The 25,148-nt window shown below is 36.9% G+C and overlaps 1 protein-coding gene across 1 annotated transcript in view; it reads right to left on the reverse strand.

Moving 5' to 3' along the window:
* TMTC2 (transmembrane O-mannosyltransferase targeting cadherins 2) overlaps positions 1 to 25,148 on the reverse strand; it is a 236,016-nt gene that overhangs the window by 130,491 nt on the left and 80,377 nt on the right. The window contains exon 2 of the mRNA XM_058023162.1: positions 4,856 to 5,426. Within this exon, the coding sequence (XP_057879145.1) occupies positions 4,856 to 5,426 (571 nt within the window). The remainder of the gene's footprint in view (positions 1 to 4,855; positions 5,427 to 25,148) is intronic.

Genomic DNA, 25,148 nt, shown 5'->3' on the forward strand with positions numbered 1-25,148 from the left:
GCATATTTACTAAATATCTCAGTCCAAGGATGAAGTCTGTCCTGCAAGGGAGTAGCTACTGCCCTAACAGTCTAAAAACTGTAAATACTATACTTCAAAGACATGGAGACAAGACTGGACTATGCCCACCCAAAAGAGAAATAACTTACAAAATAATAGGTTTCCAATCAGTTGTGCCAAAATATCAAGACCTCTGGGTAAGTTCAGCATAATAAATTCCTTAGATGGTGGAAAATGAGCGGAAAATAAACCATTGAGTCGGATTTTAAATAACAATGAAACATTACTGCAAAACAGCATAACTTGCAAATGGAGAAGAGATGAGCAATAAGCAACACTGACTACTACATTACGAAGGCTTCAGAGCTCCTCAGAAGAAAAGAATAAAACTGCAAATTTAAATCAAGAGCAGCATTTTGTTTTGATATTGCTTTTCAAAGCACAATAGTTCTAAAAGTAGCAACTTCAAAGACTAAAGAATGCAGAAAGTGGCCTATTTGAAGTTTAGAGTGCTCTCAAAAATCAGTAGCTTTATCTAATGCCCAGCAGCATATCACCCACAACTAAGACCATTCCAAGACCATAAAAGAAAGCAGAGTTTTATAAAATATGGTTTGGTGGTTGACCACGTCATCCATGGAGGCCCCAGGTTTATATCATTACCTTAAATAAAATATAGGCCTCCAATAAAATTGCCTTTTACAAAACCAATACTGTTATAATAGCATAGGAGGCTAGATAATGCATCCTTCAATCCAATTTGTGGTTCATGTTAAGCTACAGACACCAATAACTAATTCCACATGTGAGACAGACCTCCTGGAGGGAGATTTTAATCAAACATGTGATGGGAAAAGATACATTTCCTTATTTTGGTATAACAAATTCCCTGTACTAACAATATGTCAATCTGGTAAAATGTTACTGTATTTTAGCAGTGCAACATTAGTAGAAGTTACATCTGGTTTAGTTATTTCTGTACAGCAGTTTGCATACATCAGCCACAGAGCAATAAATACTTTATCATTACCATTATATTAAAAATGAGCTTTTAATGCATTTGCCCATCTTTTTAACTGCTAATGTTATTCGGATCCACTCACGCTTTAAAAAAAGCAACAAAACAACCAAGCAAACAAAAGAAAACCTAAAAATCCCACAAGATGAAAAAAGAGCAGCGCAACAGGGTTTGTATTAGCTTTGTACTATTAATGGCACAGAAGACTGTTGATTAATGCTTCTGCACTCAAGCTGAATATTATAAGTACAAAACAATTAAGCCTCTGTATTTGCACATTTTCTGTAATAACAAACTTGATCACAGTTCTCTCCCATATTTAAGCTCCCCCTCCCAGTCCTGTGGTTTAACTTGCACAACTCCAGCTGCTGACAGGTACAATCTCTGATACCTATCACACCTGACAACTCAATCAATCTGCATACCTGCTGTGCAACTTACACTGGAAATTACTCAAGGTCTAGAATCCTGAAAAATGAAACAGAAGTTTAACTTACTTCCACAATGAATGCTTCACCCCAGCAGAACAACTCTCAATTACTCTAATTTCAGACAACTCATTTATGATTACAATAAATACAATTCCATCAAAATCTTCTGACTCCAAGACAGTGAATACGTTCTTGTCAGTCAATCAGAATAAAATAGAGCTAACCAAATGAAATGCAGTCCAGACTGACAACTTTTCCAGCCCGAGTGAGAGCATCACAGGCAGACAGGAATACAAGACCTGGCAGCAGAAAAAAAATCAGCAGCCAAGTACTACTGAAATAACCAATAAACAGATGACAGAGAAAAGAGCTGGATCGTTTAATAAGTGTCTACAATATAAATTTTTAAGATGCCTCAAGAATAGCTTCTAAATAAGGGTTAGCATTAATCTGCTCAGCTAGTGGTCCAGCTTTGCAGCTACCTTGTTTAGAAGCCTGGCAGTCTACTCAAATCACACTGGGATGTTTTCATGTTCTCAATGTGATAAATCAGGATGCACATGATAACTGGATTGTGTAGTAGCAATCATTTTTTACCATTGGATATTTGGCTCCAAGATGAGAACACAATGGAAAAAAATGGGCTGGTCACACAATACACCATATCCTACCATCTGCTGGAGCATTCTTCAAGTTGCTTGTACCAGTTCATACTTCACTGAGCATCGTGAAGATGGTCAGTAGTTTCACTATTCCTTAAACATAATATATATATATTGTGTCTCAGTTTCCCCAGTGGTACATTCTAGAAAATGTCATAATTTTCAAAGTTGAAAGCCACAGTCTGGCATCACACAATCCCAGGTCCTTAACCAGCCACTCCTCCAAATCTCTCTCCATGCCTTGGTTCTGTGCCCATGCTGCATCTATCCTCTCACTGCCAGTCAGTACAGCTATTTGTAGGGCAATGACAAGGACTGAATATAACTGAACTGATCCAGCTTTAAAGTAACTCCTGGAAGAAGTATCTGGGATATTTGGGGTGAGGGGTGTGGTGCTTAAAGGTTGTTTTTTTTTTTTTTACATGCATTCCCTCTCAGTTCAGTTTGCAGCACGGCCTAGGAAACAGCTGTACCAGCTCAGCTGGACAGGGCTGAGCTAAAGGTTAGGTAGACTGAAAGGGACAGGAACTTTTCTACTGCTCCATTACAAAGCATTCAGTTACTGATCACTTAGGTAGCACAGGCTTGAGCTAACCAACTTTTAAATTATTTTCTTTTCTTCCTTGGCTCCATTCTACACTTTTGCCCTCCATCACACTGCAAAAGACTACAACTTTTTCCTTGACTGACTTTTTTTTTCCCTTTCTCCTGAAGTTGCCCTCTCCCAATATTACACTAGGGAAACATGAAGAACAAATTCCAGAACAGGCACGTGGACACAATTCTTTCTAATTTTTTCAGGCTGAGCAGCACTCAGCCTGAACATGTGTGCAAGAAACATGCAGCCTAGTAATAAGTGAAATATTCATATTTTCATTCAATGTAGTCTTTCCCCATAAAACTGTCTCCAGCAAAAATCAAATCTACATAAAGGCTGTAATCTACAAAATTCAAAATTACTATTTCTAGCATTACAGATGAAAAAATAAATTCTTAAAGACAACAGCTTTCTGTCCAAGGCAACTCTGATACTGGGTGCAAAAAAACCCCAAAAGCCAGGGGTCCAAATTTAGGGTTCCACACCTAGGAAGAGAGACCTGGTGTTCAAAAAGTTAGGATGTGGAAGCTTGGATTTCACCTGCATCATTCAGAGTTAGGATGTGGAAGCTTCACTTGCATCATTCAGGTCTCTTCTGGACCAATTTTACTCTGGCCTTGGTATGGAAAAGGAGGAAAAACGTGAGAACAAGCTTTGCTCAATTAAAAGTCCATCAGAAACATCTGCAAAGATTTTGGATTTGAGCAGTGAGTGTTTAACAATAAAAACTTTATAGATGTTCAGAATTTTCTGTCATATGAATGTTTTCATGATTGTTTAATTCCATAGGACAGGGTAACACTTGAGTTAACTGAACTCCTTGAAGCATTTGAAAAAGTCTCATCTTTGTGCTTTTCAGTATAAAGCCTGCTGCTGCAGATGTACATTAAGGAAAAAATAAATGGAACAACTTAATCAGTTTCCTCTTTGTTTCTGCTCAATGTTAGATGCACAAGGTACCATACAGTATTTGGCTACTGACATTCAGAGGTCATACATATGTCATTATACATAAATAAAAAATTCCAAATTTGTGTGTGTATATGTATATACAAAATTATTCTTTTCCATTTTTTCAGAAAATAGCACAATAACTAAGTTAACACCTTAGAGCAGTTTAAGAGGAAACTACAAGTGACTAGGTGCTTTACTACTTTCCTCACAGCTATGTAGTCTGTACAAACAGAAATTATCACTGCTTTATCAAAAACTACAAATTCTTTTCAATTCATTTGGAAAAGAAAACAAAATTTTCAAATCAAGGTGTTTGAGATAAGCAAAGCAATGAAACAAAATACATTTTTGTAATCTACATCTCACTGAAAAATTTGACAACTCATGTCCAAATGGAATGCTGTTGTCCTTTTGTTAAGACAGTACTTTTCTGAAAGATGGTAATTTTACTGAAAAGAAAATTATGTATACTCAGCTTACTCATTTGTACAGCAAATGCTGTAAAGGACTCTTGATTTCAACTGGAGTTTCTGGGTACCACTAAAATACACACAGTTTTTTGAGTGGGAAGCTAGGGGATTTGGTGAGGTTTTTTGTTTGCTTATTTTACTTGTTTGTTCTGGGGAAGAAGTTAAAAAATTGGAAATACTTATTTTTTTAAGGCAATAATACTAGGTGAAGAAAAAAAATACATGTCAAAGGCTTGCACCAAGTCCTATGCATCTCTGTTAAACTAGAACAATAAGAGTTTTATCTTTGCCTCAGGGAGCAAAGCTGATGGTATCAGCTGCCGAACTTGCACGCCTGACCAAACTAAGCTGAGTTTGCAAGATACAAGAGGATAAGAGCACGAATGAATTCTTTGCAAAAGGCAGTCAGATATCCAGTGCTTGACTCAGATATCCAGTGCTTGACAGCAAACAGAATAAGGGAGCTGCTGGAAGTAAGGAAAGTAATTGAAAACACCCATCCTCAGCATCGAGTAATAGCAATGGCTAATAACACATTGTTTAAACAAAATGTAAAAAGACCACACTAAAGCTCTTGAAATGTTCTTTCAGCATTAAACATCTGAGCTTATTTCTGGGAGTTGACTAAACTACTAAGAATTACTGCGCACTCAAAAAGACATTTAGCATCTGTTTAACAGTGAATGGTGCCTCACAAGTAGCTTACTGCAAAGTAGACTCACCTTGTATAAAGCAGAAATGATCTGATGCATTTTCAGTCGATGAAATACAAAGATGTCGTACACGGCTGAAATGGCCAGAACAGTCACTCCTTGCTCCTTCCACAGCATGCTGCATCCTGCACACAGCCCTGCTCCCAAGATCCAGCCCCAAGTACTTGGTGAGGAACCTCTGGTAGAGCAGTGCTTCACGTAACACATGAGGGAAAGCAGAAAGAAGAGGCAGGCTCCAATATCTGCCCTCCCTACAATCCCTGCTACGGCTTCCGTGTGGATGGGATGAGATGCAAACAGCAGGCCCGCTATCAAGGTCCAGTACCCATCGCCAAACAGAATCCTGGAGAAGTTTGTGAAAAGGCCAGTGACTGCAGCATGTAAGAGGACATTCACAAGGTGGTAGCCCCATGGGTCCATTCCCCCAACAGCATGGTTAATGCGGAAGGAAAGTGTGCAGAGAGGTCTGTAGGACTTGTGGCTCCCACTGTGAGTAAGCAGGGTCCCCCAAAAGTCATTGTAGAAGATATGGATCCACGGCGTCTCGGGTAAAAGGTCCTGGTTTGTCTTGATAGCTCGACTACAAAAGAAAAATAAAAACTTCATTTTAACACTAGAAAATGGCTACAAATGAAAAGGCTGTGAAAATGCAATCAAACTGCTACATGAAAAAAATGACATTGCTTTGGTGCTGCTTCAATTCAAGTTTTGAATTTTAACAGGAGGTGTTAAAAACTATGTATGTATTGACTTCCTTCTAGAGCAAAATTTCCATATAAATTGGCTTTTAAAACATTAGAAACAGACATTACACTGTTTCTGTTAAATTAAAACACCCTTCAGTGACATTCTTCTGAGTCTAACCCAGGAGTAATCAGTTAAGATTTGATGAGTTATAATTAAAATGAAAAAGAAATATAAAAATCTTGCAAATGTTATTGTTGAGACAATGGATCTTCCAGTATATCAAAAAAATTAACCCAACTGTCATTTTATACTGAAATTTTAATTTAGATTTTGGAATGGATTTTGCTAACATAGGTGAACAATAAATACAGAAGTTGTTAGGAGTGAGCAATTTTCTGCATCTGGACGGGCCTTGTATAATTGTCTTGTGCATATTTTGACTTACAACATTTTCTGCAACACCTTGCTGAAGACAGCAGAATATTTCACATACAAAAATACACTTTCTTTTTAAATTTCTTGCATTTCCAATAGAGGGAAAAACATTTTTACATTGTATTAGCTTATGAACTCAAGTCTGTCAGTTTGATTTAAAAAAAATGCTGCAGCTTTCAGCATTTATGCTTACAACCACACTGGCAAGAACTCATGCCAGCCATTAGCAGTCTCCAAGTCTAATTCGTTACTGTAAAAATCTGTCTCCCGTAGTGTTCGTACAAATCCAAAGATTTGCATTTAAATTTATGCAGTGGGAGAAGGTGTGAGACCTGCTTAGTGCAAAGAGATGACTAGAATTTAATTAGTTACTTGTATTTAAGCAATTATTTAAAGATGCATTGTTGTTACTATCAAGCTTAACTCATTTAAATTTATTTTATTAGGGTAATTAAGAATCCAGCCAACTCAAGACTCTTCTATTCAAAAAACCAAACAAGAGAGATGATTTTTATCTCATTCTCTCTTCAAAACCCCTATCTGCCTTACCAATAAATACCCTCCTATAATTAATAATTTTTCAATTCAGACAAGGAAGGGAAAGAAAAAGGTGTGAAACTCAAGCCCACATTTAAAATGCATGACTAATTCATATTCCAATAATCCCGTCACATTCTCCATTTCCTTAGAACCTGTAAGCAAATTCCATCCCCCCCCCCCCTTTTTTTTTGTGGTATTCATTTCAGGAATGTTGTCTTGTTCTGGGATGAAAAATGCTCAAAACTGATATACTGCACCACAGAACCTCCATGCAAATACTCCAAATACCACACAGCTCAGCATTTCCATTGTCCAGAGCATCCTGCTGTAATGCTTTCAGACATGCTTCCTCTCAGCATGTCCTTTTGTCTCTGAGCCCATAGAGGTCACAGAGAGGTCAGCTTAAATCCTTTAAAGATATGATGATGCTTTTTAGAATATTTTAAAATTTTCATTTTGATTTCTGCTTATGCAGTGTATCAGGTTGCCTGTATTTGTTTTCCCAACCCCACACACATTTTTCTCATTTTAGGAGAGTCACAAAAGAACACTGGAGGAAAACAAGATTGTTGTTTCCACATTATTTATCCTTTCTTGAAACCTAATTCCTCTGTTTGTGATTTCCATTTGTAGTATAACTCTCAGAACCACTATCAGAAAACTAGGAATTTGGCAAAAATAAAGCAGGTGTCAGGCAAGACAGAGTCCTTTCTTTGAGGAAAACATAATATATTAGACGACAGGCTCCCAAAGGCTAAGAATGGCTATCAGATGTCAGGATTTAGAGTTCAAACCCTGAACTGCAAAAGTGTTTTTCCTTGGGGAAACAATAAAAAAGTTAGTGGCAACAACATTGCCAGCACAACCACCCGCCGCGGAGGCAAAGCATTGTTCCACAAAGAGCCCAGACAGTTCCCAGGTTGTTCCCAGGAAATGGTAGCTTTTAGTATTTATTCTGCCTTCTCTTTAAGGTGATAGTTTCATGCAGCAGACACTCATATCGAACTCATCCCCACCAAAAGTAAACTGTTTTTATCATAAAGAAACCTAGTGTACATTCCAAAGGCATTAATTCAGTCAAGTCTTATTCACAGTTTTAGCGACAAATTTCATGCATCCTTGATCCTTTCCCATTTAGACCTGTCCATATTAAAAATTAAAACAAAGAAACATACAATGAAAGAAGTCCTGCACACAACAAAAAAATCAAAAGGAAGCCCTGAAGATACAGTATTGATCAAACTGTATTTGGGTACAGATTTCAGCAAGCAGTTCTAGAATACTCCTAGTTTCTTGCATTACATTACGTTCTTACTAGAATGTGAATGCATTCTAGTACCTGCCCGTCTGCATGAAGAATACAGAAGTTGATAGTTCCACTTTACTCAGTGTTTAGTCACATCAAATGCTGTATTCTCTATAGATCCAAGTTTTAAATAAAGTTAGAATTTGTTTCTGTATGGTTTCCATATGGTTCCAAGGGCATTAATGAGCCTTGACAGCCTGACCCCCTTCCCAAGGTTCCCACACCCTGTCCACATTCCCAGGACCTCATGTCACGTCTCCAAAGCCTTCCCCGATGCTGCCCAGGGCCCAGGACCCCATGTGAGTCTCCCAAGGGCAGCAGCCTCTGCCCCAGGGACACCTCAGCAGGGTCAGTCTCCAGCTCCCCAGGCCCTACCCTGACATGGGTCTGTCTTGCTGAGCTGAACCTGTATCCCAGCCTGTCCTTGTCCCCAAGGAAGTGCCCAATGCCCAGGGCTTGGGCTGCTCTGGCTCCTGGCAGTGGCAAGGCTCTGTTTTTTCTCTAGTTACTGAATCACCAAGCCATTTACCCTGCTTGGTCTCCAGTTCCAGCAGAAATTCTGAAACCAACACCTCCTCACACTCTGGTAGCAGTGCCAGCTTGTCTCCAGTAAAGCCTCCTGTGCTAGCAGCCACCCTCACTCTCTGCAGATAGAAAATTAAATTAAGTGCTGGCTCTGGAAGAGACTCTGGGATAAAGGAAATCACAAAATGCTGTATTAGCCTTGCTTCCAGCTTCACTTACAGTTTACCTTGAGGTTATGTCCTACAAATTAGCCCAATTTCGCTAATGGGCATAAGAGTAGCAACTCATCATTCTTCCCCAGAGCTGCAAACTCTGCTCTCGCTAAAAGGCCGCAGGTCACCTCAGAAAGTCTTTTCTCAAAATTCCAACACAACTGGCATTTTACTTCCAAGCAGCCTCTGAACAGGGTTGCACACTCAGGCAGGGAACTTGCTTTCTTCAATTTGCAATGCCTGCCCATTTCACACATCCCAGGAGAATGGGCTACCTCACTCAGTACACAACAAATGGACATGCTGGGGGCAGGGGGAAGGTAAGAATTAGATTCAGTTATCAGTTCTTCAGAAACAGCTGAAGAAAGAAAAAAATTGTCAAGACAAAATCATCATTTCTAATCCTTGAAGCAATGCTTCTGTCTCCTGCCATAAATCACATATTTGCCACAGGTCAGTACACACCTTGAGCACGACTCACTGAGCTTTTATTCATCAAACCTAAAAATGCCAGAGATACATTCACACGTGCACATATACATGCATTCACACACAAAAAAGTTCCAGATGTTTTCAAAATTATATATGTCCTAAACTTCTGTGCTGGTGTTAAACTGATCCAGGTGTTAACACTAGGGTAAAAAAACAGATGTGACATTCTAAAGTGATTTAACGAGTTAAGCCTTATATTCAGCTTCAATATTGCTAATGGTCCCCATATGCTGAAAATTACCATCAGCATTTGAAGTAGACAACATATTTTAAAGGAAAACGAAAATTCCCAACTGTGCATGCAGGAAGCCATTGACCAGACATCTCTCACATAAAATAGATAGTCAGTGATGGACTGGCAACATTGAACATGGAGGTTCATAATTGTTTTTCCTCAGTCATTTTTAAACAGTATTAATTTAGTGCTTTTTTCTTGAATAGCAATAGGAAAATACCCTAGGGTATTTTTACAGTGGATATTAATGAGACACCCTGAGGATGCTTTCAAGACTATATGTTACTTATATAGACAACAAGACTGAAAACACAGCCAAGAGCCTACTTGCTTGAGTACAAACAGCTTCACATCCCCAAAACATTCGGCAGCCAAGTAAATCCTGCAGACTACTTACAGGCTGTGAGGCAGGTGGTGGTCAGAAAGCAGGGAAGTAGAGCTTGTCATACCTTCCTGCAGACTACTATATATACATATACACACACATACATTGTCTGTATTGACAGGATAAAGTAAAAGTCAGAAAATATCACTTAATAGCAGAGACGTCTTAAGAAAGTAATAACCTTAAGTACATGAAAACACATCCATCTAAATGTTTAATTACAGACTCTAGGGAACTATTTGCCATTCTGGTAGAATTCTGGTGACAATTATGTCTGACATGTTGTATATTAAAGTTCATCTTTCTCAGTTGTTAAAGTGGAATTTACCTTCAAATCCAGCAGGTAGTAAAGTTTTACCCATGCCACCTCACAAAAAAATTAAAAAAGACCCACCACAAATGACAACAAAATAACACTATCCACTAAAAAAAGAATACCCAAAAATAAAAACCCCAAACCACAAAACTTTACAGTGTACATCAACAAGGGACACCTGCAGGAGAAATCTGTACATCCTCTGAGTTTCAAGTTGCAGCTTTTGGTTTCTCTTAAGAAAAATTGTTCTTAGGTGAATCTGTAAGGAAAATCTAATAATTCAGGTGTTTTCAGAAAGCAACAACTAGCAGAGTGACATATAGGACACAGGTGCTAGCTGGCTCGGAGCATGGGTCTGTACATACAGATTGATGGAAACACCTAGGATCAAGTAATATTTTAAACAAATTAAAGGAAAACATAACATCACAAAAGGGAAATTAGTCTACTAGAACTTTGTATCTAGTTTATTTCTGCCAATAATAATTTTCTAATTGTATAAAAAGAGCTCAACTCAAAATTCAAACACTGAAGACAGCATATAGTTTTAAAATAATTTTTCTATCTTATATAATTACTAGTGAAAGCTATTAACACTCTACAGAGTTAGTACAGGACTCCTGGAAAATATGTTAATTTATTAATGTTAAAATGTTATTAATGTTAAAATATGTTAATACATTAATTCTGTATTTTGGACTATGAAAGTAATTGTACAGCCAACTTCAGTTTAGTAGCAGAACAAACAGGAGCTACAAGTAACAGGTCTGTAAATGGTGTTTTATTAGTAAAACTTTATTGGATGAGACTTTCCTGAATTAGATATAAACAGAGTGGAAAGATGGATGAGTGAGACAACTGTAACTATACCCTTAGATTATTGCAGTCACTGCTAAAAACAGACACAAAAATACTAAAGAAAACAAAACAGTAAAATCACAAGGAAAACCAGTAAGAACACAAAGGTTATAGTCTTATACCACAGTATAAAGACACACAAACTTTTAAAGATTTTTCTGTACTGCACTATGTCTTTTTAAAAAACCTGATCTTTTAAAATAAGCAATAACTTGTCCCTTGTTTATTTCCACCAATGACTTTATCTGCTGTGGTTTGACTTTGTCTGCCAGTGACTGGCTATGATCCAGCAGCCCCTCAGCTGCACACTTCTAGACTTCATAATTTTGCAACTAAAGACGCAGAATGTTATTCAAAAGTAGGAAGTGGTGGCAATGCTTAGATATAATACTGAATTTAACTACACTGAAGCATGCTGCATCGATTGATTTTCTCATTGACTAAGAGAGCTTTGAAATCTTAATGTAACTAGAAGTTCAAAACATTTTGGTTACAAGAAGGTGGAGATGGCCTTAAAATTTTTGGCCTATAAATATTTTAAAAGCCAACTGTAAAGGTTTTGATCTCCTTCTCCATTGTATAAGACTTTCCATTTCTATGTATATCCTCCTATGGGAAAAGAATATGGCCTTAATATTAACCCTAAATGCACCTCACTCCCCTCAGTTTAAGATTTAGCTGACATAACAAACACTAAAAGATGGACTATGTGAAATTTGAAACCCTAATTAATTCCAACTGCCTGGTATTGTATTATTTGATTATTCATGCAGAGATTAAAAAAAAAAAACATAATGGTGGGAAACTAAAGAAGTAATTAATACCTTCATATGCTGAACAATTGGACACCATCGGTGTCCTCTTCAGAGGAAGCTGATAAAAACATAAGGAGAAGAACAGCTCCTGTCTTTGCCTCTGCTCCCTGAGTTTCTTCACCACAGCATGTACCATAGGTCTGGGAAAAGATACTTTCATTCCTACATTGGAAATGCTTCCTGCTATACCCACAGCTATTTTATAAGTTAGCTTCATTCCCAACTACACCCTACAACACAACTTTTCTAATTGTGTTCTTCTGAAAATACAAGATACTTTGCTTTTACCTCATAAATATTCTTTCAAATATACATCTGAAGTTGTTCTTTAAAACATTCTTCTGTGCCAAACAACTGCCTAGCAATAATTCACAATTTGTTTATTTTATATATGTATGTAATGTCAGCTTCTGAAGCATGGTTAGAATTCATAGCTGGAACCCCTACTGCCCTTTTCAAATCTATTTTAGATTATAAAAGTGGGCCCAGCAGGCCTTATTGGATTTACTGTTCTGCAGTACAATATGGCACCACATTATTTCTCTTCCCCACTTCCCACTGAAAAAATTAAACATAAATAATTTTTGCCACTCACGACAGTAAAAGGATAGATATTTAAAGGCTTGAGATTTTAGCAATTAGAGTAAAAATGCTGATTTTCTTATCCAAATTAAGAGTATGGATATCAAAGTACTTTTTTGACAGGTCACCTTCTGAATATACATAAAGCCCTTCCAAGACGCACACATTTTAAGCCATTATCTGAACACAGAGACACACATACTGTAGTAGTATAAAAAAGAGTTCATCAGTCAGAACAGCCCATGACTATTCACTTTTCTGGGGTTTTTTTCAGTATGTGGCACACTGTGGAGAAAATTAAGTTAAGCAATTTAATTTCAGCAAAACTTTTTTTTTCTGTATTTAATCTATTTTTGTTAGTGCATTTTCAGGAAGTTTGAGGAGATTGTACCAAATTGTGCCTAAGCCCATGACTCTTACGCATTCTAAATTTAAAGCCTGAAAAAATTCTTAGGTTCTAATTTTTATTTTTAGGTAAGCATTGAAGAGCATAACCAGGAACACGTTCCCATACAAATAAAGAAATAATAAGTTGAGGAAAAACCACTGAACCACAACACAACATAGAGACACTCTCCTTTTCTTATTTTTTGTAGGGGATGAAGGATAAAGAAATGCAACAGGGTTTTAGTGCATAAGTTTCCTTCTTCAAGTCTTTTATTCTAGCAGTAAAACAACCTTTCATTAACAAGGGGTGATCTAAACTTAGTTTTACTGGTTTAACTGAAAAACATTATTCAAAATATAATCAGTGAAAACAATTTGGTGCATGCATATCCACAGAGGTCAATTTAACCTTCACGCTGTCTTTAGAACTCATATTGAAGAAATATCCATATGGGTGGAGAGGGGAAAAAACCCTATCACAAAAAACCCAGCTATCCCTTGCTATGTTCATGTTATTCACTGTAAGAATCAAGTGATTCAGAGAACAGTCAGACCCACCCTGACTTAAATTATCCACAGAATTGCAAGTCTGGACTGTGCCACACTAAAACTATCAGACACGTGCTCATTTAAAATTATCACATCACCAAGAAGCATCCTCTTCCCTCCCTCCAGCTCCACTATAAGATACATAAATGCATAAAACTAAAGCTCTGACACACATCAATTGTACACCCTGTATCACCTTTCCTACCCAAAGGGTATCATGTTAGCAAATTTGTGGCATGGGTTGTTTGGGTTTGGGGTTTATTTCAATAATACTGTACAGAATAAGCATTTTCCATTTAGGTTATTCTGTTTTGCTATCTTGCAAATATTGATGCTGAAGCTTTAAAAGGCTATTTTGTATGGCAAGAAACTAGAACTCTTGCGTATTTTTTCTTGCAGTATTGTCCATTTTAAAGTATAACAGCCCTCACAAGCTACCCAATTATGTACATAAAATATTGCCCACAAATATATTAGCACACTATAAAAGGCACCATTTTTAGACAGCAACTTCTGCTGAGAATCTTTTTTTCCTGAAATCAGTCTGATCTAAGAAACCAGACACCACTTGTCTTTCAAGTCACTACTATCTTCCTTGTCTAGTTTATCAACTTGCCTGATATGCAAGCAATGATGATTGTAGTCACAGTCCCGTTTCAAAGGCAGATATTAAATAATAACGAGGGCAAGGGAATCCTCCCTGATGATTACCAAAATTTATTCTGTGTCAGCTACAAAGTCCAGCTACACTATCATGAACCATGAGATGTACTGCCATTTCAGTGAAATAGTCTCAAGGAAACATAAAAAGCGAAGCAAGTTTAACTTGATGGAAAAAGCAGCAAGAAATGTTAACATATAGCTGAGGCTTGCATTTCTCTGTGATGATAGTTTACTCACCAGTGAATCAACCAAAATATTTCAAGTACCTTCTTGGAGGATTCCAAATTTAAAAAAAAAAGTACTTTTCCTTCCTATTAACGAAAATTCCTACATAATATATAGAGGGCCAGAAAGCATTTGTGATGGAGTTAGATTTTATCTTCAGCCTTTGACACAGACACGTCAGACAAATTCCCGTAAACATTTTTATAATTTTATATTTTTAGCAGGGAAAAAAAAGAACTTGCTAGAGCCTTATGTCAAGACCAATTTCTTTGAGAACCAAATTCTCACAAAAAAGTAAAACAACTCAGATAATTAAAACCAATATTTGTTCATGGGAAGATGTGTAATGACTTCTAGTGAATAGAGAGACTGTTCAGCATAGTCCTGAAACAGGCTCCCCAGGGAAGTGGTGAAGTCACCGTCCTTGGAAGTACTAAATAAATAAGTAGACATGGTGACACTCTGTAGAAAGGTTTAGTGGGCATGGTGATATTTCACCAAAAGTTGAACTTGATGATCTTGGAGATCTTTTTAAACCTTAATGATTCTATGAATGAACTACATTTTTTCTACTCTTCAGCATCTTTACAGAGGGCACTGTGGGATGCCCTTCAAAAATGTGCTTTAACAGAGCAGATGGCACCCACTCATTTGGAAAGTGTGAATCCTACTGAAAAAGGCTGAAATTACTTTTACTGACTTGTTTCACCTTTGTGCCTCAATAGTTTATAGAGATGCAGGGATTCACAAGAGTAAAACAAGTTTTGTGGCATGCCATAGAATTGTGAAACACTAGAAATTGAAACCATAGCAATGTTTAAAATCAATTTATTTTCTCAGAATCGCTTGGTTAGAGCACCCAGACAGTAAGCAACAGTTTGGGAGTGACATCAAGATAACTAATCACAGTTACTTTGGAATAAAAATGTGCTTTACAGTTACCATTATATGCAAGTTTGTATCAAGCATACTCTCGAGGATTTTACTGGATGCAGTCAAAGACTGAAGTAAAAAAGCAGAAAATGACAAATTAGTTGAAATATGTTATCAGAACACACAGGATTTCTGCTATATTAGTTCACATTGGTATTGGAATAACCTGCACTTTATGTCACTGAAACCAGTAGGTTTTACAATCAACTGCAATTGGCATAAGCTTTTATAGCCTTTCTCTACACTTTTTAGACTTACAAGCATAAAAAAAAAAAAAACAACCAAACCCCATTCCTTTCTATGTTTTAGAACAGCTATCAGGAGGCAGGCAGTTAGCAAGAAGGATCTCAGACAGCAATTCAGGTAAACTTTAGTCATTACCTGAATTACAAAACTGATCAACCTTTCTTGACAATAAAACTAGAGCTAAGTCAAGCTGAACTACAAAAGCAGGAAGCTTTTAACTGAAAAATCCCAGATTTTCAAGTCTCTCTAGCTCTATGCTAGCCAAGCACTTGCACTCCTCTCCACTAGTGATTTCTGTGCTTTATGTTTGTTTTTTTCCTCCAAGCAGCTTTATGTCACCAGCCATTCTATAAATGAAGGTCTGAAGATCTTCTGGAAGATCAAAACAATATTTAACTGCTAGGCTGAACTGCCCACTCTAACATAAAAGTACAACCACCCCTGACAGCAGCACAACACAGGACTGCATTTTTTCCTGGCGGATGAGAGAAACCCAAGTGCCACAAAACATGATGGTATTTCATAACACTGACTGCTCTAGTTCTGCCTAGAGAGACCCACAGAGGAAAGCTGATCACACACAAAGGTTTATGAAAACTTTAAAAAAGTAAGTGGTTTGTTTCTTTCAGTAGTCTTCATTAAAAAAAAAAAATGGTCCATGAGACTAAAATTCATGCAGCATTTTATCACAAGAGAAATTGTATGTTATCTTTCAAAATCCCAGCACTGTCAAAGAACAGTAATAATTTTGCTCCTCTTGCCAAAGCAGGAAGATGCTTGAGATCACAATAAAAAGAAATTCCAAACATGGGGGGAAAACCACAGGTAGATTAAGAGAAAAACATGCAACTCTGTGCAATGAAGCTGACCCAAATGAATCAAAGAACAGGCAGCCTTGGAAAGGTCAGCAGGCACTTTCAGGTTTCAAAAAGAAAAAAAGCCTAAAACGTCTTGCATTTGTTAACAAGGCAAATATATTCTCTTCAAGTATCTTCTATCCATATGTGAGAAGACAAGAAATGCAGAATTTCACCTTGGAGAGAAGTAGCTTCAAATTCACATGTCTGAGATTGAAGTGGGATTCTTTTCTGCTAGGGCATGAAGACATATGATATGATATATAATGCTGTATGATATTATATGATATATGATGATATATAAAACACATGCTGCTTTATGTACCATTTTAGAAAGAGCAATGGTCCATTTGAATCTTTACATAAACTAAGCAAATACTATTTCCTACAAAGCTAGGGGAAGATTACCTCTTTAGAGTTCAGGAGCCCTATATACTGTCTTCCCTAGCACTGTAAGCCACTGAAAGTTTCATGAAGAAAATTATAGTTTGCCAGGCCATATAAAACACCAGCATGTATTATTTCTGTATAATAAAATCAACCTAGAATAGTATAAGGAATAAGCAGTTTCTGCTCTACCAGACATGCTTCTCTTTCTGGGGCTCTGCATTGATCTTGCTGCAAAATAATCAGGAATTTGTGATTTATTTCTTACCACAGGAAATTAGTTGTTTGGAATAATACAGTGCTGTGTATGCATCATATATTTCCCAAGTTCCTCACATGCTGTGGTACACAGAAAGAAACTGAGAAATTAATTATGACATAGCCAATAAATAATTACAGCTATGCAACCCATTTGTACCATCCACTAAGACGAAGTGGCAGCAAAGGCTTATGAAGGTTTCAGTGTAGGCTGCCATGTTCTTTCAAGGAAATCTGAAGAAATACTGAGACAGTAAGATATTTCTATCCAACTATTGCTATCCAATTTAGAAAAAATTACCTAGATGATGAACATAATCAGCCATAAACACCTTATTCAAATCAACTTCATTGCCCCTTATAGTTCCTTCTTCATCTCAGTGTTTTAGGACAAAAGCATGCAGAAATTGTTGTGGAACAGAAGTAGCTTCTGGCTCATAAGAGGCACTGGGAGTCCATAGGAAACCCAAAAGTTTCACCATCATGTTTTCCAACTCACTGGAAGATGGAAGTCCCACCCCTGCAGCAATCTAACTTGGAACTGCAGCAGCGTTGAATATGAGCCTTATTTCACTTATTTCAATTAAGACATTCAACTTAAATCCCAACCTTACAGTGAATGCTTAATATTAACTTTTAAGGAAGATAAAACAGTCTTTCTAGAGACACAAGCAGCTGTTAATTTAATATTACATGGCAACGAAACAGGTGAAAGTTTTTAATTAAACAGCCCTTCTGTAGGCTGATATTCTGCAATTCTATGTATAAATCAAGCCAGGTGACTTATTTCGAGTAAGTCTGAAAATAATAAAATTGGTTTCAATGACCTCAGAGATACATATGCTTATTTGTGGTTATGGCCCCAGGCAACCCTGAAATCAGTCATTCCATTAAGTCAGAAGCATGGCACAAAGCCAAGCTCCTGTAAGAGTTAAAGGTCTTGCACATACTTTCTTTGTATGTTTATTTGAATAGAATGGTGACTTTGGGTTTTGGGCCACCCATCACTTATAGACCTCCCATAACATTTAAAGGAGCTGAATCAACTGGATCTTAGCATATACCAGTTGTCCTTGGGACACTAGCTCTTTAAACATGATGCAAAATAATTGAAAGTTGAAGCAACAGGGAAAAACATCACAACAGAGTTTGTCTGGAGATATTTGAATGTGTATATTCCTCTGCAGGCAACGTTTTGGGGATAGTTTAATTACAATAGTAGAATAAAGAACCTAAATGCCCTTACACAGTCAAAAGAAATACACAAATACAATAAAACAAGAAATAATGGTGATAATTATCACAAAACAAAGGAAGTAATTCAGGTCACCATACTGTGCTTTTTTGGGGTCTTTTGGGTTTGTTTTTTTTGTTGTTTGGGTTTTGGGGTTTTTTAATAAATAAAATAAACTCTTTTTTCCCCTTTCTTCTCCTGAGTCACGAAAAGAAGCTGCAAGAGCTAACTCATATTATCAGGACCACCACAATGATGTGGGAAAATCAAAAACGAATTAACATTTGAACATTCACAAATAATAGTAGCCTTAGGGGCACCCTGCTAACTGAAGAAACATGCAATCATTTTCTCATTCTGGGCTCCAGAGCCCCCAAGGTAATCATGAATTACTTTTTCATTCAAACATTTTGGTAATTTTTAATTAAGGGAGTTTTCATAGTACAAGACAACATCAGAATATCTTATTTTACCCTTTACAGCTGAGGTCTCTCAAATAAGAGAAACTCACAAGGGAAAAAAGCCACGTCAAATGATGAGCAGGAAGAAAGATGCCTCACACCTGTAATCACACATAACAAAAGCTATACTTGCTGCTCTGTTTTCTTGATGGTGATACTGCTATCTACCATAAAAAGTACCTCTCAAAGACAACAAGTGTCACATTGACCCAAATAAAGAGAATGAAGTTTTTAGTACTTCCTAACAGCAGTCATCCTTATCCATTCTAAAACACATGCCCCATGTCTATATTTCAGACTGTAAAGAAAAGTCATCTAACAAAAGAAAGCAGCAGGAAAAATGTACTAAAATAGGACAAAATTGTGAGGATTTTTTTCTTTGAACAGGCACCATAATAAAGGTTGGCAGGTACCAATTCCAGCAGTACCAGTTCCAGCCAGGTCAACTACTACTTTGAACAGTGTGCAATAAATTATACAAGTGTGACATAAACAGCAGTTCCTCAATTACAGTGTCAGATAGTTCAGTGCCTGCATCTGAAGTTTCAATTTGACTTCTGCATGACTTCTCACTAAATGCAAGGAAGGGATTCAGTGCAACTTTCAATAATAATAAATATCAATTATTAAAACCAAATTATTATTATTATTACAATTACTAGAGTAACTTTTTTTAAGTGCTCTTCTCTTTATGGCCTTAAATAAAGAGAAGGAAGTATTGCCAAGAACAGCAGACACTCTGAGTTCCTGAAACTCCACCTTTCCTGGCATCCAAAAGACTCCTACAAAAAGATAATGGGTTGTTCCAAACTGAATTCCATACAGTTCTAACATCAAATGGGTTAACTCAGAAAGGAAAGTTGTTAATTAAACACAAGCTAAAGACATTGCACCTAACCAGTTAGCATTTTTGATCTGAAAGACTGCATCTGACTTAATGCTGAAAGCCAAAACAGGATAGAAACATACATAAACATTTAGGTTGCATAGATAAGTAAATGTTTCAATAGCCAGCTCAGCTTAACTGTTCAAAAGGGAAGGAAAAAAAAAAATCAAACTTGCAGTAGGGTATTCACCACATAATGCAGAGTTGTTAAGTACTGATTCTTGTAGCACACCTGCAGTGCATTATGTTCTCTTTAAAAATAGCACAAAAAGTAGTTTGCAGATACCTCACTCTGATATGACACCCCACTGGGCTTCCTTCTCACCAGGTATGTTTTGCCTTTGTGGAATTAACCTAAAGCCAGGAACAACAATCCACCTTTCCTCTCAGCATTTATTACATGGCCTCTTACTCTGTGAAGGACACTGATGTCTCTTAGAAATGTTTTTCTAATTTTTCAGAACTTAAATAGATGCTGTGTAATTGCTTTTAAACGGAAGTTTCATGGTGATGTTTTTCAAGCTCAACTGATTAAACTTGTTTAATGGATCTTGAAGAAAATATATTATTCACCTTAATAAGAATTTATGCAAATCACTGCCACCAGCTTTTACAGAAAACCTATTCAATTAATTATAATTAGGCTTTTTAGTTGTAGGTTTCTGGGGTTTTTGCTACTAGAAAATTATCAGCATGGATTGTTGGAGGCTTTTTCGATTCCAGGAAATAAAACTTCATTGTTGTGATGTAAAAACTCCTATAAAAATCAACCTGTAAGTGCAGAGCCTTTTTTATCTCTGCCATTCAGATCAGGTCTAAATACATACGCCCAGGTATCTGTGACTGGAAAGAAGACAAAGCAAATTTGTCTGTGGTGTTGACATACACAAATTACTCCTTGGCTTCAGGAGAGTGATTTTATAAAAAAAATAAATAGAATTATTCAAATAAATAAAGCATTCAAATATTGTCATGTCTCCCCATCACTTCTGAAACCCTTACAAATACACAAAGATATCTCTCTAAATATAATATTATAAAAGTATTTTTGGGTACATATTTCAAGGCCATTTCAGTGCCTTAGCACTAATATAAAAAACCCCCTTGCTTAAGTGGATAACTGTTTTTTGAATGTAGCCAGAAATCCTCCAGTAGAGAAGGTGCAACAACTCAGAAACAACACGCTAACCAGCAATAACATTTGACCCTTTTTTACAGGTACAGATTTCCAGTGAGGAAACCTTCATATTGCAAAATTGTAGAGTTTATTATGATTAATTAAGAAGCTCCTCATAAAAAAAGTGAAATCCTTATTGCATTGCAACTGATTTCCTAAACCCAGGCGCTTGTAGCTCTTCTGAATGGAGAGCTACCGAGCACCACTTTAGTTCTCATTTTATCAGCTCAGGAAAGGGAGGGAAAATGGGAGAAGATTTGTGTTACAATCTTTCCAGTGGAGCATCTTATTTTTAGAGAACAGCACACATGCAATGAGTCTTGAGAGTGTTCTCATGAGGCTGGAGTAGGGCAAAATCTTGCCACTCTTTCATTCCACCCTCTTTCTTGAGCAGTGAAATAACATCCCTGACAGCAAAAATAATCACTCAAACTTCATCCACTCTCTTTATCAAACTCATAATTAATCTGAGAGAAGGAAAGACAATATGGGAAGCAACTGCAAGGCTTTTAGCTAGAACTAGATTTCAGAGAAGCCAGGTTCTGTCTGCTCCTATTTCTCTCTAGAAGTCATTGGCTTTCAGTCCTAAAACACCAGTATTAAAAGCAGTCTAACTCTGTTCTCTGTTCTTTTCATTCTTCAGGTTTTCCCACGCTGGAGAACAGGAGGGACAGAAATTACGCAAAAAACAAATGACTGCCTTAAGCAATCCATGTCCTACAAACTCACAGCTACTCATCGATGACAATTCCCTCCATTCCCCTTTTTCCAGTCTTCAGGCATGGCATGTTTTCTGCTACAAAATGGAAGTTCTAATCCACACTGATGCCTGCAATCATAGCTCCCATTCATAAAACAGAAGAACTGCACATAGACACATTCCCTCATCTGTCACAATTCTTTAATTCTATGTCATTTAACCAGAAATGAAAGATTACTTGCTCTTCAAAAAGCCACTGTGAAAATGACTGACTGGTTCTATGTTTATAGCCTTCCAATCCAGATCAATGTGCTCACAAAAAGAAGTTACTTATTGCCAGCTGGTAGCTCTACAAAATCAAGCAGCAAATCAAACTGCTCCCCTTTGAAGTCTATATGGCCTTTGATTTAGGACTCAAAGTTTGGTGGACTAATTACAACTGCAGTGACATTTATATAATGCAGTGTTAAACATCGCAGATCACAACAAGACAAGCATACGAGTACATCTACTGTGCTCAAAACAGTAACACTGAAAATTAATGTACAGGACAATCAGTTCGAGTTGAACATAAAAACGAGTAAAGCCTTGGACGAACAAACATTCATTAGAAATTTAAAGGCAAAGCAGAATATTAAATAGCCACATAAACAAGGTGAAACTGTTCTATGCTTCTAATTTGCAGGCAGAATTTGGCAGGTGAAACTTCATTAGCAATTCTCTAGGTGATGTGTGAACCAGCTCAGCCTCCCATGGCAGTACCTGTTCTGCAGGGCCAGTAGTAGTAAAACTGACATAATAGGTAGAATCATAAAGACAGAGAGCACCACTTTTCAACAGCCTCAATAAAGCTGATGTGGTTTATTTTTAAGCAGCCACTTGGCCCTTTTGAAAGTGTGGTTATGGTCAGATGACAGAAACCACTTTTTGAACTTCAAAATTCACTGCCAAAGGGATATTATGATGCAAAATTACATCTCCTTGTTTTGCCATTAACACTGCCTAAGCTTCCAACTTCTTTCTAAGAGTAAATCTGATCTTGTTTTACGGAAAAGTAACATGCTGGGGATTATTTCTTTTTTAATCCAAACAACTAAAATATTCACCAGTTTTCTAGATCCAATTTCCATGCAGATAGCATTTAGGGATATGATTTAGTGGTGGTCTTGGACTCCATGATGTTAGAGCTCTTTATCAACCTAAAGGATTCTGTAATTTCATGACTTCTAGGAAAAGCCCCTAGAAAATAGTGTTCAGGAGACAAGTCCAAATGATTAGGTATCTGTAAGCTCTTTAGCTCCTGGGGTAAAGCAGTTAGTATAAATAAAAATTCAGGTGTTCCAAGGCAAATATTCCTATGAAGAATTATTTCTACATGACTGATGCATTATTGACTAATTTTCCTTTTGTAAGACTCATCTAGCCAAACAAAGGTAATCTAAAGGAAGAAAATTACAGCAGCAGCAGGAATCAAATGTTCAGTAAATTTTCTTCTTGTAAGTATGCCTTCATGCACAAAAACATTCAATACTATAATAGCAAACTGGCTTTACACACTATAATTTCAAGAACTATGGTTTCTGAGCATCAAGTATTTTTTTGCTATAAGACTTCTGACTTACTCAGCTCTGGCCAAATCTTTTACCATTGCTTCAGCTCTACATAAGATTAGAAGGCATTTCCCTCCCCTCCAGCTTTTTTTTCCCCTTGTCATCTATATTCTCCCATTTCCATTTAAGAATGTAGGATTACTAAACCACATGGGGGGGAAAATGTTACATAATAAATAATACAATTACTCCCCCATGCTAAGGAAATGAAATTTCAATACTAACTCATTAAATTGTCCAAATATATGATGGTCCTTGTCAGAAACAAAAACTCCATCCAATAAATGTTTGGGACTTCTTTTTCCCCCCCCTAAATCACTTCCTTTTAAATGCCACAATATCTTAAAATTAATCAATTTACAGGAAATATTTTTTTTTCTTTGTTGATAGTTGGACTGAGTGCTTGAGGCTCTTCCCTCTTTGACCAAGTGTTAATTTAAAATGTAGCGATCAGTCTTATGAACTGAAACACTCTATTAAGCAAGTGATCAAAATTTCAAACAATCTGCCTTTTTGGATTATGCCACTTCTTAATAGTCTGGCTAAAAATGTCTTCATAGCAAGTTCTAAAAATCTTGCTCCTAAAAGCAGTCAGAAAACATTTACATCTGACTGTGGGCTGCTGTGAATACACACCCTCTCATTTTCCCCAATTACATCAACAGATTTATCATCAAGCACATTGTTTTTTTATGGTTTTTTAATGTATGTATAAACTTCACACCTTAGAACGTCCCTCTCCAGGCACCACAAACACAATAAATATACTTACACAGAAACCAGTCAGCATAATTTAGAGGGGAGAAAGCAAAGCAACATGAGATTGTTTCTTGCATATTACTGTCCCATTATACTCAGGAGAGCCAAGAGTCTTAAAAGCAGGCACAGTCATCTACTGTTCTTTATGAACAAAAGTTAGAGTAAGCAAATTACATTAAACTAAATAAATCAGGTTTCTAATTGATAACATCTTTGTTTATAATTTTTTATAGCCTTGTGGGGACATTCTCAATTCTGCTGATGTGTATTTACACACCAAGTCTTTCACCTAGAGTACAGTACAGGCACATTTTGAAAACTACTTAATGTTAGTATAGCACTTCAAAAGTGTAAAATGCTACATAAATACTACAGGCATCCAGTTAATAAGAACAGTTCAGGTAAATCCCATTCACCATACTGGATATAAGCATTTTATTGTTTTAAAGTTCACATACTGTCTATAAAAAGCCTGACAAATACATTAATAGGCACTGACAAGCAAAGTAAAAGCATGGACAGCCTCAACTTGTTTCTGCAATCAATTTTGAATTAAGTCAACTCAGAGCAGTCACTTCATGGTAATAGGAAGCCCCCACAAAATCACAGTTCCCAAATGAGAGGACAAGGAATTAGTGCCTTTTTGGCCGCTGTAACCCAAAAAGTCATAGAGGACAATGAGACTGCTCTAGCTACTGTGAACTTTGAATCATGCTGTAGAGGTCAACACTTATTAGCTGAGTAACAAGAAGAAGCTAAGTATCTTCATTACCTGAAAAATTCATTGCAGTAGAAAAATAAGTTTCCTTAACAGCTCCATGGTACCTTCTCCTTCCTCCCCACCAGCAGTTTCTGACAATAATATGATATTGATTAGTCTGCACCTGTGCTGTAAAAATGTCCAGGTTTTAAAGTATCAAGGGCTACCTGAAATGAACACACATGCTATAGCATCTACCTGTTGTATACAGCCTACATAACCATCTGGTTATGGTTATATAGGCTGTATACAACAGGCAGATGCTACAGCATGTGTGTTCATTTCACATAGAAATAGATTCCTTTATCTATCCAAGGAATCAAATCAAGAATATTTATCAACCTTGCATTAAACTGTACAGTTGGAGAAAAACATCCCTTTTGGGCAGCACTGCCAATTCCTCAATAGAAAAAATGATTCTGCAAGAAAGGACCAACATTTTTATACACTGTGTCCCATCTTCTTGTTGGTCATAATCCACCTGGCTATGCTTCCCAACAGAGAGGTTAAACACTCCATTACGCCTTATTTACAAAAAACATTTTAACCCTCTAACAGCAGGATTTATTCTATTCCAACATTAAACAGTCTCTGATTGTTATGGTTTAACTATAACTGGCAATTCAATTAAAATTTGCATGGACTACTAAAACCAGGTGAACTTAAGTAAGGATAGATATACAAATGTAACTACTTCAAATTATACAATATTCTGAGTTGGAAGAGACTCACTAGGATCACAGAGTCCAGCTCCTGGCCCTGCACAACACAACCCCAAATACTACACCATGTTCCTGAGAGCACTGTCCAAGTGTTTCCTGA

The sequence above is a fragment of the Melospiza georgiana genome, chromosome 4 (assembly GCF_028018845.1).
Source record: "Melospiza georgiana isolate bMelGeo1 chromosome 4, bMelGeo1.pri, whole genome shotgun sequence".
NCBI classification, from domain to species: Eukaryota; Metazoa; Chordata; class Aves; order Passeriformes; family Passerellidae; genus Melospiza; species Melospiza georgiana.